The 13,681-nt window shown below is 36.8% G+C and overlaps 3 protein-coding genes across 3 annotated transcripts; 1 reads left to right on the forward strand and 2 right to left on the reverse strand.

Moving 5' to 3' along the window:
• Positions 1 to 972: 972 nt before the first annotated feature.
• LOC129805309 (ileal sodium/bile acid cotransporter-like) lies at positions 973 to 9,786 on the reverse strand. Its single transcript, XM_055853134.1, has 3 exons — positions 9,723 to 9,786; positions 1,317 to 2,590; positions 973 to 1,249 (listed from the first exon to the last, which is right to left on the reverse strand). The coding sequence occupies exons 2-3, from the start codon at positions 2,561 to 2,563 to the stop codon at positions 1,126 to 1,128; spliced, it is 1,371 nt and encodes a 456-aa protein (XP_055709109.1). The 5' UTR covers positions 2,564 to 2,590; positions 9,723 to 9,786; the 3' UTR covers positions 973 to 1,125.
• A 133-nt stretch (positions 9,787 to 9,919) lies between these two features.
• LOC129805307 (xaa-Pro aminopeptidase 3) lies at positions 9,920 to 11,704 on the forward strand. Its single transcript, XM_055853131.1, has 3 exons — positions 9,920 to 10,073; positions 10,146 to 10,867; positions 10,926 to 11,704. Exons 1-3 carry the CDS (start codon positions 10,022 to 10,024, stop codon positions 11,661 to 11,663), a joined length of 1,512 nt encoding a protein of 503 aa, XP_055709106.1. The 5' UTR covers positions 9,920 to 10,021; the 3' UTR covers positions 11,664 to 11,704.
• On the reverse strand, positions 11,648 to 12,838 carry LOC129805317 (protein-L-isoaspartate(D-aspartate) O-methyltransferase). Its single transcript, XM_055853154.1, has 4 exons — positions 12,642 to 12,838; positions 12,485 to 12,575; positions 12,376 to 12,421; positions 11,648 to 12,301 (listed from the first exon to the last, which is right to left on the reverse strand). Exons 1-4 carry the CDS (start codon positions 12,694 to 12,696, stop codon positions 11,810 to 11,812), a joined length of 684 nt encoding a protein of 227 aa, XP_055709129.1. The 5' UTR covers positions 12,697 to 12,838; the 3' UTR covers positions 11,648 to 11,809.
• Positions 12,839 to 13,681: the final 843 nt, after the last annotated feature.

A 13,681-nucleotide genomic window follows, 5' to 3' on the forward strand; every position in this document is an offset into this window, starting at 1 on the left:
TAATTCCTGAGCTTAGATATTTTTGTTTAAAAAATGGTGAAATTGGCTTGCAGCATTATGCTGCGATCCGGAAAGAGTTAATCGTGCATTCGATTATGGATCGGTATATGTGGAGCTCAGAGCAAAAATGGCACATATCCTATGGCTAAAGCATACACTGAGAAAAAAAGAGGGTGCGATTAACATTTTTTCCTCATAATTTTAACACTTTTTAGGTGTCAAAATATATCAACATTTTTTAATGTTAATTTTACACCTTATTAAGGGTAAAATGAACATGAAAAAGGGTAACTTTAACCCCTAATACACCTAAAAAGCATAATATTTACACAGATTTCGGATCAATACTGCAGTCTAAAATTAACATTTCCGGAATGTTATTTAAACTTTTTCGGATTTCTCTCAGTGTACGATATGTACCATTTTCGCTCTGACCTCCACATAATACTAACGAAAATTAATTTGTTTTTTTTTAGCATTGTTTTTTTTTCTTTGAATTTTCAATTTTTCAAATCTATAATTTAAGAGTAAGAGGTATCGACTTCCGGTTTTCTATGACTCTCTTTCAATTGATACTGTTTAGAATTTTTTTCTTTCGTTTTTATTAAAGGACTCAAAATTTGAAATGCTTAATTTCTGATATTCCTTGCTCAAATTGCTTTTAAACTTTTGAAGATTTTATAAGTGCGATTAGAGTTAACGATACTTCCAACTGCTTTCATTAATATTTAAATCTATCGATTGAAGTGGCTGTAGGAAAGTTCAATAATTCCTATTATCAGTACATCAACCCAAATGATAAGGATATAATTCACGACCTTGCTACAATGTAATAAGCTTTTGTCTTACCTTTTAATCACTTCAGTGATCTGAAAGCCATGAAATTTCACAAAGAAAACCACAAAAGTGAATGAAAGTCGAGATAAAGCAATTGAGATTGGGCTGAGTTGAGTAATGGAAAAGAACTTAAAATAAAATTGCAAATGAATTGTATTCATTTTATAAAAATGTACAGTCTTTGTTGTGACATTCTTACAAAACTTATTTGTTCCAAAAGAATCCCAGTATCAATACTCAAGTAAAACCACATTCAAGAGTATCATATCAGAGGCACTAGATCCTCATTTATGGCATCTCTGGCGGATTTTTCACATTTTTCTCCTCTTGTGGCAGAGTCTCTTGAGAATCTTCTATACTCAAATCTGCGGTTTCCTTCTCCTCGATCAATTCCCTTCTGCCACGGTTCAATCTGCAAATTCAGGATAGTGTTAGGAAAAAAAAGTTCGTGGATCTAATTTAGCATGCAAACCAGTCACCTTTCCTTAATTTTGAGTATCAGGAATAGCGCAAAGAGTGGTATAGGTGTCATGATAGCCACAGAAACTGGAACTACCGTTGTGAGATCACCTTCTGGCTGTGGAAGAGTGAATCGCAGAAGAAAGATGGAAATTCCTGTATTCTGTATTCCTGTCTCAACAGCAATAGCAAGGGCATCTGGATTGGCTTGCTTAAACACTTTAGCCAGAATCCATCCAATAAGGAATCCCAGCCATGGAAGTCCCATTCCAGCCACAAAAATTTGCCATGAGAACAACTCAAATAGATAGAGATTTGTCACAATGGCAAATATCACGATGAAAAGGATGAGAAGAGCTGATACAGGCTTGAGAACAAGTACCAAAATCCTCGTGACACGTGGTAAATATCGTTGAATTAGGAGACCCACAAAGAGCGGTATGACCAAACAAATGGCAAACGTTCCCACCCTTTCATAGGGAACAGCAAGATTTCCTTGATCAAAAATAACTTTACCAAGAGTAAAAATCCACATGGGCATCAAGCCAAAGGCAGCAATTGTACTTATTGTAGTCATAAGAACTGACATGTTGATGTTACCATTGAGAACGGCTGTCCACACATTGGAAGCTCCACCAGCCGGAGAGATTCCTGTGAAGAACATTCCCAATTGCATGGCATGAGAGTCGGGAAATAGAAGACGTCCCAGACCAAAACTCAGCAATGGCATCACGACAAACTGCCCAAAAACCCCAATAGCCGGTCCAACGGGGCACAGGACAATCGTTTTGAGTAATTTGAGATCCAGGGCAGCTCCGAAATTGATATAGAGAATTGAGACGAGAATAGCTACGGTATAAGTGAAGACGTGATCAACTACACGATCCTCCCGTATCACTGTAACACTCAATTTCTCATCAGAAGTCTCCTTCTGATTGTTCCCCATCGTAATCTCCACAAAGAGATCAGTTTTACCCAGGAACACTGCTGTCACATTAAAATATCCACTCCATGATCCCCCATTGATCTCACGTCCCGGAATAACTTTGTGCACTTCAGCAACATGATCCGCTGCAACTTTTACCGCAATTTCTGCCACTTCACCATCCTGCAAGCCCGTGAGATCGAGCTTAATCTCCTCCTCACGATGCATCTCAATGGTGACATGGTCAGGTGTAAAAACAGCATTCCAGGAAGCAGCATGGGCAAATAGGAAAATAGGTGCCGCAAAAAGGGCCAGGAGTAGAAAATACTTCATGGGACACATGATGTCTCCACTTTACTGATTTTTAACCTGGTGGAAGTCACACAGTTACTTTGGGTTAGATACGAAAGAGAGCTTATCACACCCGGTACACTACAACGACTTTGCACCGGAGACCTCGAGAGATCACCGACAAGATAGGTAGACAATCAAATACTTTTTTTTAAACTTCTTTTTCTCACTCTGAGAAAGAAATTGCCGAATCAAGTGTGGCTCCTCGGTATATCTCCATCAAAATGATAGAATTTCACAAGTGAGTGGCAATTTTATCCCAACCATCTCCAATACAATTTAATATTAGACAGGAAAAATTCAATAGATGCTCAAATGTCTTTTGATAAGTTTTCTTGAAGTCATTATGCGATAGCAACCAGCATATAATATAAACTAGATTTAATCAGTTACATAAGCCACTATATAATGATATTTTCGTTTAATCACTGTTGTATCCCACGATTTTTTTAATATTCCAGTAAATGTTTATAATCGCCCACTCAAGGTATTGCAAATACTTAGAAAAGTAAGTAAGTATCAAAATGATAAGCATAATTTTAATAAAACATGAAGCATTTATCATTCAAACTATTAAAATTATCGTATTTCTAAATTTTTGTACCCAGATATTTTTTTGATTCTTATTTCAATTAAAATTGTGCTTTTCTATTGATTGAGGTATTTTTTTTTAATTTAAATGTATAATATTTCAAGAAATAAAATTGGGTTCTTGGGTATGATGCGTAAGGGGTAACTCATTGTACTAAAATTACCGTTTAGTTAAGGATTACTTATAGAGAAACGAAAACGCTTCCAAGTAAAACGAAATTATTTTCTATAAAGGCAGTTTGGTAAAGTAGGCGAAAGTGGGTTACCTTTGAAAGTGGGTTACTTTTGAAATTGGGATTTATAAATAAAATTGAGCCTTATCGTAATATAAATTAGTTGCAGAAACAGATTGAGAAACTAAATTACATTATGATATGGCTCAGTTACACTTAAACATAGGAGAGAAATCCCAATTTCAAAAGTGCCCCACTTTCAAAGGTGCCCCACTTTCTCCTACTCTCCCTTCGAACGTTTATACCTTCGAATAATGTGCATTTCTGTTACGTTTCCTAAGAGATTTCCACATGATTGTCACATAATTAACAATAATCAATGACAAGCTAACTAAATTAATAGAAATGTGTAAGTACTTAGGAAAAATATTATTCGGAGGCATGAACGTTGAAAGGGAGAGTACTTTCCCCTAACGTAAAAATATTTCTATAATCACGGAAACGCACACAAGAAAAACATGGTGTTTCTAGAAGCATAGAAACGACTCAAAGAAACACTAAAATATTTCTTCGAAATAGCTTCCAAGAAGCAGAAAAACGTTCCTGGAATCGCGGAAATACATTCAATAAACACAAAAACGTTTCTAGAGTTGTGAAAACGCATACAAAAAAATTGGAATATACTTCTAAAACACAAAAAGGGACAGATAATCCTAACCGGCTTATGTAGGTGAGATTCTTAACGTGAGCTAACTCGGAGTGCATGCAAATTCGATTTGGAGCTGAAGTTGGGAGACGCCATTCAGTTATCTTGAATCAAATTCGTGAAATTATACAAATTTTGTATTTAAACCAAAATATCAAGGATTGGGATGAACTGGCACAAAAGTGATATATGGGTGAAATGTAGACCAGAATATACTCTATAATTTTCCTATAGAACATAATCTCATCGATTACTCAGAAGCCAAGATAAGCGAGGTTTTTTGTTTCTTAACTTGTTTTTTTATCCAGAGTGCCCCAAGTAGTCATTTGTTGAACTTCAACTATATCAAAGAATTGTTGTATTTTATGGGACTTTCCATTTAAACCCCTATTTTAAGTGTCTTGGTGGAGTAGAGGCAGTCAAATTGGCATCTGAGTGGTTTCAAAGCGTTATTATGGGAAAAATCAATTTTTTCACACTTAAACGGCAAAATCGGAGTGATAGCGTAGTCTGAGCGGAAAATGATGTATGGACAAAATGTAGAGACAAATGTGCTCTACAATTATGTCGAAGTAATCATCAAAATCGGTTCAGCGACAGTCGAGATAATTGAGGTTATGTGATATTGAAATTGGTTTTTCGACTGTGGCGCCCCTGGTGTTGGTCCCACGAAGTTCAAATATTCTAGAAAGTTGTAGCATTTGGTGAGATCTTTCGTTTAAGCCCTCATTCATAAAAATCGGTCACATAGAACCGGAGATATGATTTTTTGAATTTTGTGAACTTTGACCCCTCATATCTCCGGTTCTATTGAAACCACAGCGCACTTACGCACCATTTTGGAAACGTCCTAGACTGGGCTACAACATACTAAAATTTCATTAACTTGCACAAAGGAATTTTTGAGAAATATGATTTTGAATTTCGATGAATTTTGACGCTATCGCAGCGCCACCTATGGGGACTTTTTGAACTTCCATCTGAAAGTGCTCATCGATACGAAACCAAAAAGGTAAAATTTAGGTCGCTATGTTAATTAGAACCGGAGATAGAGGCCGGTCAATATTCGAACTTTGACCCCTTATAGCTCGAGTCAGGGGTTATGGATCGACTTAAGGTTTTTTTTTGTTTGATAGGTATAATCAACGGCTACAACATATTAAAATTTCAGCCCGATTGCATAAGGAATTTTTGAGTTATTTAACTTTTAAGATTTAAAAATTTTCTTTTTAATAATAGCGCCCCTAGCGGTAGTTTTACGAACTTGCGATGTTAGAAGGGGAAGTGGCATTTCACGAGAGCTTTCCAAAAAGCCCTCACTTTTTAAATTCTGACAATTAGAACCGGAGTTATGGCCATTTTAAGAATTTTTTTTTGGACCCTTATAGCTCGGGTCAGGGGGGTCGGGGGACTTTAAGTTTGGTATTGATGGAAAGCTCTAAGGCCCAGCTATAACATACTAAAATTGAGCCCGCTCGATGCCATAGGGGCGGAGCTATTGAGAAAACAAAAAAAGGGGGGTCTTCAAAATGGCGGAAGGAGGGGTGGGGGGTGGGGGGTCAATGCACCAAGTTGCAATTTTCACCCGATATATAACCTTTGCCGAAAACCGCAAGTCGATATCTTTTTTAGTTTAGGAGCTATTAAGCTCCAAAGAGCGGCCGGCCGGCCGGCCGGCCGGGAACGTAAAATAGCCACATATATATTCGTGATCAGGAAGTGTCAAAACACATTCTGGCAAAGTTTGGGGCCAATCGGAGGACATGAGATTTTGTTAGGATTATAGTAGGTGAGATTGTTAAGAATCTCACCTAATACGTTTATACTACTTCGGAAATGCATCCAAGATATATAGAAACGCTAGAAACGTTTCAAAAATCGTGAAAACGCAAGAAAACTCGAATCATCTCTAAAAAAGTAAAAGCGCATAGAGGAAAAAACTTTTTTTTCAATTTGAAAAAACACTAAAGGTTTCCTTGATTCTAAAAAGCATAAAAACGTTTCTAGCGTCGGAAAAATGTTTCCGGAAGTGCATTCAAGGAACACGGAAACGTTTCGAACGAATATTGTGGAGATGGATCCAAGAAAGACGGAATTATTTCTAGGAACATGAAATTCTTTAACAAAACACGAAAACCTTTCTATAAACTCGGAAACGTTTACAAGGAACATGAAAATATTTCAAGAAATGCGGAAACAAATCGAAGATGAAAGTTACATAAATGCTTCTAAAATCGAACCCACCATACAAGAAAAACGCAAATGCTTCCACAAATGCAAAAACGTTTTTAAGAAACACGAAAAACGATTCTAGAAACTTGAGTAAGGTTTCTAGAATCTTAAGAGCCAAAATAGACTCAGGCTGACCCTCGGGAATATAGCCTCTAAAATTTAGCAGTAAAGAATTAGGTACAGGAAATTTGTGTAAAGGATCTCTAATTAAAGATCATGTTTCTTGTATTTCCACAAACGGGAATCAAATCTTATTTCCAGTGTGAGTTACTTCTCTATGCTGCACAATTTATAAGCCCTTTATTTAATTAAAATCAATTAAAGTTAATATTTTTAGTATTTCCAACTCCAACAATGTAATCTTTGTAATACAAGGGTTCCCGGAATTATGCACTTTGGAATTATAGGGGAAGGTTTTGAAGGTTCGTATTAAAAAAGAATCCAAGATTTAAGATTTTTTACTGAATGCCACACACACCGAATCTATTATATCACTATATCAAAAAAAATCTCTTACTTATTGGGTTCATAATTCTGCCTCACAAATTTCCTGGAAGTCTTTGGATTTTCCTCTACAGGAAAATGAAAACGCAGCGGCATTTTTTCACGAAGGTACTCTGGTTAACTCAGCTTCGTATCACTTTTTTCCACCTCTGTAGGCCTCATTTTCCCCGAAAACATTACACCGGACACAAAAATTTGGGCATCACTACTTAGATGGAACGTTCATCTACTTGTTTTCACCATTTGTAGGAGGTATCCCGCATTAAATATCAATTTTAAGCTATTTTTCTAACACAGGTTTTTTGACACTCGGAAAACCAATTTTCCCTACATTCTGAGTCAGTTAAGAGCTTGGTTAGATATGATTCTCTCATAATCACAGCTATTGTAATCCTCGGATTTTCTCTAAGACCTCCAATGGGTCTCACAGAACATATTTCGGACGTAACTTTTTTCAAAAATGACCAGCCACCAATTTAAAGTGAAATGTGGGAAGTTCCACTTTAAAACAAGGAAAATTGAATGAGAAATATTCAAAATACATCGAAGTGGCAATTAAAGAATCACATCTACAGTCTAGTTTCATCACTGCACAAATCAGAAAATAGTAATCATATCTATTGTAATCCTTGTGTTTTCTTTAACGCCTCGAATCTGTCTTACAGAACATTTATTGAACATCAGTGATTATTAGAATTACCAGTGATTAATTTAAAGTAAAATGTAAAAAAATCCGCTGGAAAACAAAGCAAATTGGATGAAAAATTCTCAAAACGTACCGCATGGGCAATGAAAGAATCACACCTACCATAAGCAGATTCAGGCTTAATGTTTAATTTGACAGAAGTGAAATAAAAACATCAGATAAAGTCTCATTTTGATGGGGAAGTGCGTGTTTTCCTTCGAGATTTTCATGAAAATTGTTTAAAATTCCAATTTTCTTGTGAATTTATTCAGTTGAATCTCTGATGAGTCAAATATTCCGAGCAACCTGCACAGTGAGGAATTCTCAAATTCGGTGGTCAGTAATTTTGACAGATGTTTTTACGAAGCTGCAAAATTAAATTTTCCTAAGCTGCAAGGGTGGTAATATTTATGAATTTTCCTCCACCCACAAAAACGACCCTCTTCAAGCAAAAGATTTTCACGGTAAATATTAACCCTAATAAACCCTCTATAACTTGGAATAGTTGCTTTTTCGAAAAGACACTTGCAGTGTGCAAAAATGCATAAAATATTACACATCAGAATTACGATTTTAGGCCCATTTTTTATTTTTGCCTTTTGGATCCAGGAAAAACGCCTAGGCTTCCAAGTTTGTCAGGAAATATGAGATATAGGACTAGCTTTTAGAATATACATCCATGGATAAAATTTATTTAGTAACTTGGAAAAAAAATCAACTTTTACGAAGCTGCAACATTACGAAGGTGCAAAACCTTCCCCTACACTTGACGAGATCATGCGCTCATTATTATGTATGTTCGCCTACATTTGAAAACTAATTTGAAAAATAATTATAATAAAATAATAATTTCTGTAATTTCTCATGCATGTTCGCAAATTATCTACATGCATAAAACCACTTTGTTTATTATTTTTTAGACCCGAAAATGAATCCCGAAAATCTTATATTATTTAAATATTAAAATTTTACTATTGCGACCTTGGTTTTTTATAATTGCAATATTTTTAACCCATATTTTTTAGGAAAAAAAATAAAGAATACAAATGGTAAATTGAGCCATTTACGTGTGACAGGCTATGATCTGACGATCTTTACGCAAAAATCCGAGCGATCTCATATGTTTGTGAAAACATATACTCGCGATCTTCGGTTCTTAAATGCCTATTTTGCCACTAACAAATTACAGTAGACTCTCGCTAATTCGGTTCTTTAAGATCGGGCTACTTTTTAATTCGGGTAGCAGTTAAATTCGAAAAAAGTTTGTTGATATTTTTCAAGTTTGATTATGATTATCAAATGAAGCAAATATGCTCAAATTTGCCATGCTTTACCTCAGTTGTGATGTTATTTTGCATTATTAAGTGATTTTCATGAAATTCACAGTAAGGGAAAGTTCCCATGCTTGATACCATTGGAAGCTTCGTAATGACTAAATTTTTCCTATGTTTCTCAATAAACGTGACTCCGCAATATATTTTAAAACTGGACACTTTCCCATAGTTTCTAAAATTGCGTTGCAATGAGTCACATATATATTGTGAAACATAGAAAATTTAGTCATTACGAAGCTTCCAATGGTATCAAGCATGGGCACTTTCCCCTAGGTAAACTCAATATGTGTATGCAGATGAATAAAAAATCGTTGCATTTCAAATAAATTGACGCCCGAATTTTACTCTAATTCGGGTGACATATCGATCCCAAATGCACGAATTTGAGAGAGTCTACTGTACTCGAAACTCGAAACTTTATCACCCCTTGTAATAAACGTTTCCAATCAAAATCAAGTAGGGTGGATACCCTAAATGATGTCATTCCATTTTTTGATGCCACCTTGAATAAATGGGTATTTCTTCATTACGATAATTTCCAGTTATGAAATATATGGAACAATCACTATTGCACAATTAAATATCTTATGAAATTATAGTGTCGACTTATATTTTGATAAAATAGAAATAATAATGTTGGGAAGAAAATTTTTCATTTTTTAACTCTTAATTTAAGAGATTCTCCCGTTCTTTTAATTATCAATACGCCGCTGTTTTTGCAATCGCCTTGTAGGCTCACACCTCTTACTTAATATACTTTGCCTGTCTTTTCTTTATCAAATTTCTAATTATTGTTTGATTTAACTCCATAATCACCTCTGCCAGTTATCTCTCGAAAGTCTTAGAATTATCATAAATGGGACAATTCCTGTAATCCCAGTAGCAATATTGAATTAATTGGGGCAATCGAATGAAGGTCACTCACCTGTTGCAATTGCACAGTAGAAAGTATTTATTATTTGGGCACAATCTAAACAAATATAAAGCTACTTTATCACTTTTCGGCACTTTTTAAATAAATACAAGCTCAAAGAAATTATTGTATAAGCCTCAAAAGCACTTTAAAATGCGAAAAAGAAGGGAAGAAATGAGAATGTGTTTTTGTCGCAAAAAAGCGACGAGTTCTAAAAGTGACACTGGGAACCTAGATGTCATCGTGTTTGTTTTGAAAAGTGCATTTTAGGTGAACGCGGAGAATTATATGCGCATTTTCTGTGCAATATCATGAACATTTTAATCAGAACTCATCCCAAGACTGTTGTCAGCAATTGTCCAGGTGAGAATAAATTTGAGAAATATTTTTTCTGGTTCTTAGTAGGTGTTTAAAAGTAAAATACTTGTTTTATAGGTTATGTGAGGGTCTTTTCCTCGTCAATAAAGCATGAATTTGCTAAGAATACCCAGGAATCTCCTGTTAGAATTGGTCAGCCAACTGGACATACACACCCTCACCTGCTGAAGACTTCGGAGGTGGTCGTGGGAATAACGAAAGATGAACTGAAGCTTAGGAGGAAAAAACTCTTGGAGGATATTGCCAAAAGTTCAGTGAAATTCAACACAAATCCTCGAGATCACATTGTTATTGTTCCATCGGCTGGAAAGAAGTACATCAGCGATAAAATCCCATATGTTTTTCGACAGCATTCAGACTTCCGCTACCTGTCCGGATGCCTAGAGCCGGACAGTGTGCTGCTGTTGCATTTGGACAGCAGCGGGAGGGACAAAAGTGTGCTGTTCTTGAGGCCAAAGGATAGGCATGCTGAGATGTGGGATGGCACAAGAACTGGCCCAGAATTGGCAGTGGATATTTTTGGAGTGGATGAATCCCATGAATTAAAGCAATTTTCAGATTATTTGGATAAATTTTCCAAAGAATCGCAGTCGACTGTGCTCTGGGCCGATCATGCCGCCCTGCAAGAGCAACCGGAAGTTTTTAAGAAAGTTTCAGAGTTTTCTGGGAAAATTGCCAAACCCTTTGAGCCGGTAACTTCATTGATTCATAGATTGCGTGTCATAAAGTCTTCCGCGGAAGTTGAGCTTATGAGGAGAACTTGTGAAATTGCCTCTCAGGTAGGATTTTGGAATATTGGGAATTTTTGACGGATGCTCATTTTCTCTTTTTTCCCAGGCAATTAACCGGACGATAAGTGAGTCTCGGGAGGGAGATTCTGAGCATCATCTCTTTGCCAGGGTTGACTACAATTGTCGTATGGGTAATGCTGACTTCCTGGCGTACCCACCGGTTGTGGCTTCAGGGAATAATGCCACAACCATCCATTACATTGAGAACAGCCAGGTGATAGAGGCAGGTAAGTTGGTACTGATGGATGCAGGTTGTGAGTATGGTGGTTATACGAGTGACATTACGAGAACGTGGCCTATCAGTGGAACTTTCACGGGACCCCAGAAAATTCTCTATGACGTGATATTGACGCTGCAGAAGGATCTTTTGGCCACACTCCTGAATTCCGGAGGTACCTGCCTAGATGACCTTTTCGACACAATGTGCGTGAAATTAGGGATGTATCTGCAGGAAGTTGGTTTGGTGAACAAAAGTCTGTCTGGAGTGAGTCTGGCCAGAGCTGCATACTCCTTCTGCCCCCATCATGTATCCCATTACCTCGGAATGGACGTTCATGATACTCCAACTGTCCCACGTACTTCCACTCTCCAACCCGGAATGGTTTTCACCGTGGAACCTGGGATTTACATCTCAGAGAATCGACGGGATGTCCCTGTGGAGTTTAGAGGACTTGGAATTCGCATTGAGGATGACTGTGTGATCACACCATCTGCCACAATTGAAATCCTGACGTCTCAGTGTGCGAAGGAAATTAAACAACTCGAGAATTTGGTGAAATTGTGATAGTCAATTGTTAAATAAATATTATAATTTCTTATTATAAAGAGGATGCCTCTTTGGGAATAGAGACCCTAGAGTACCCGATAGATTTTATAGACAACAAAGGACGTCAACACGAAGACCACAATCAATTTCAGGAGACAAAAGAGTCAGGGTGTCTTGAGGTCTGTCAGTGGAACGTACATCACTCCCATCAATCTCGTACTGGTGACTGTTCCAGTGGCATCCTTGTCGTATTGTTCCAAATATTGACTACCTAGGGCTGGTCCAACTGGCACCACCAGGCGCCCGCCCTTGTTCAGCTGCGTAATCAATTCCGTTGGGGTTTCTGGAGCAGCAGCTCCCACGTGAATCGCATCATAAGGAGCGTGCTCAGAACAACCCAAACGTCCGTCGCCCTGGACAATTTTTATGGTGCCCGATTCTAGGAGATTCGGATCATCGCTTCGGATATTTTTCTGCGACAGCTCCACCAGTTTGGGCTGATGTTCAATTCCCACGACCAAACCCGTTCCTTGGTCGCCCACAGCTTTCATGTAGCGTGCAAAGCAGGCGGTCAAGTAGCCCGATCCCGATCCTACATCCAGGACCCTTCCGCCTGGACGTATGTGGTCTTTTAGTAGTTCAAGGGCATACGCATGCTACGCAAAAAAAACCAAAGACGAAAAAAATTGTTTGATCGATAGAGTCTAATCTAAGGATTAGAAGAACTCACCATATGAGGAGCAGAAATTGTCACTCCACAGCCTATCCCTTGAGGTCTGCAACCAAGAGCAATCCGCAATTAGAAAATAAGGAAATACCATTTTTTCGCATAATCTTACGCATCCATGTAGGGATTGTTGGGACAATAGAACTTCCTGTCTGTGTCCACCATGGCCTTCTCCACCAAATCCCCAGATATGATATTGAATTCTAAAGACGAAGAAAGTAGGGGCTCAAAAACCTTCCATTGTTCTGCCTCGAAATGGGTCACTTTACCTCTCAATTTTCTCACCAAATCTGCATTGTCCTTCCCTATTGAGCGCCAAGCCATGTCTTGGAGGTGGCTTTCTGCTTAATCACAATTACAATCACTTGATTTTCTACCTGAAAATCCAGCAAAATTAATCCAAATTTTACAAAACAAACTGCGAGTTTTCTGACAATTTTTATTGGATTGAGGTGACAAGTCTCTGACAACTCTCTGGAACTTAGATTCAAACTGACCGTTATTACACAATTCCAATTCGCATTAATTTATTTTTTGGTTTGAGATATTTTCTTTTCAATTTTTATAAGAAGGAGTATGAAATTAAAAATATCGCAATGAACAAAAACTATTTTTAGAAAGTTTTTTGTTTCAAAAATAGAAAAAAAAATACTTTTCTGACAGGGCCCGTATCCTCCACTTTGTGAGAGAATATTTGACGCGAGCTTCTCTCCGTGACATTTTCTCCTATTTTTCCCACCTGCCTGCTCTCCGTATCCACGAAAATCGAAGAGAATCAGGTGAGATTTTCGTGTGGAAATCGTTTTTTGACATTCCGCGCGCTGTTTTTGGTCGCAAAAACACTGAATACTGAAGTAATTATAAATTAAATGAATGAATAAACAATTAAATAACATTGTTACAAGCTTTTATTTATTCATCGCGACTCTTCTTAACACTTAAATGACAGCAAAGACATTTCATGCCAAATTTCTCTTTTTAATATTTTACTACAGTAAAAAAAACTTTAAAAAAAACCCTTTGCATTTGTACTAATTCAATTATAAATACGTATTTATACGTATAAAGATTTTCTCATTTTCTTGTGGTTTTGTATAAATTTTCTGAAAATTGTCAAATAATGCTAAAGTGAATTATCAGACATTTTTGTAACAAAAAACTAATTTCGATTGAATTTTTCTTTTTTTTTTAGCAATTTGACAAGGATTATTGGATTCATATCAATATATATTTTCCTGTAAAATTTAAAAACTCTCATATATATTTTACGCTTTCTTTGAAAATAATAAGTAAAATTCCAACAGAAATT

Source organism: Phlebotomus papatasi, chromosome 3 (genome assembly GCF_024763615.1).
Source record: "Phlebotomus papatasi isolate M1 chromosome 3, Ppap_2.1, whole genome shotgun sequence".
Taxonomy (NCBI): domain Eukaryota; kingdom Metazoa; phylum Arthropoda; class Insecta; order Diptera; family Psychodidae; genus Phlebotomus; species Phlebotomus papatasi.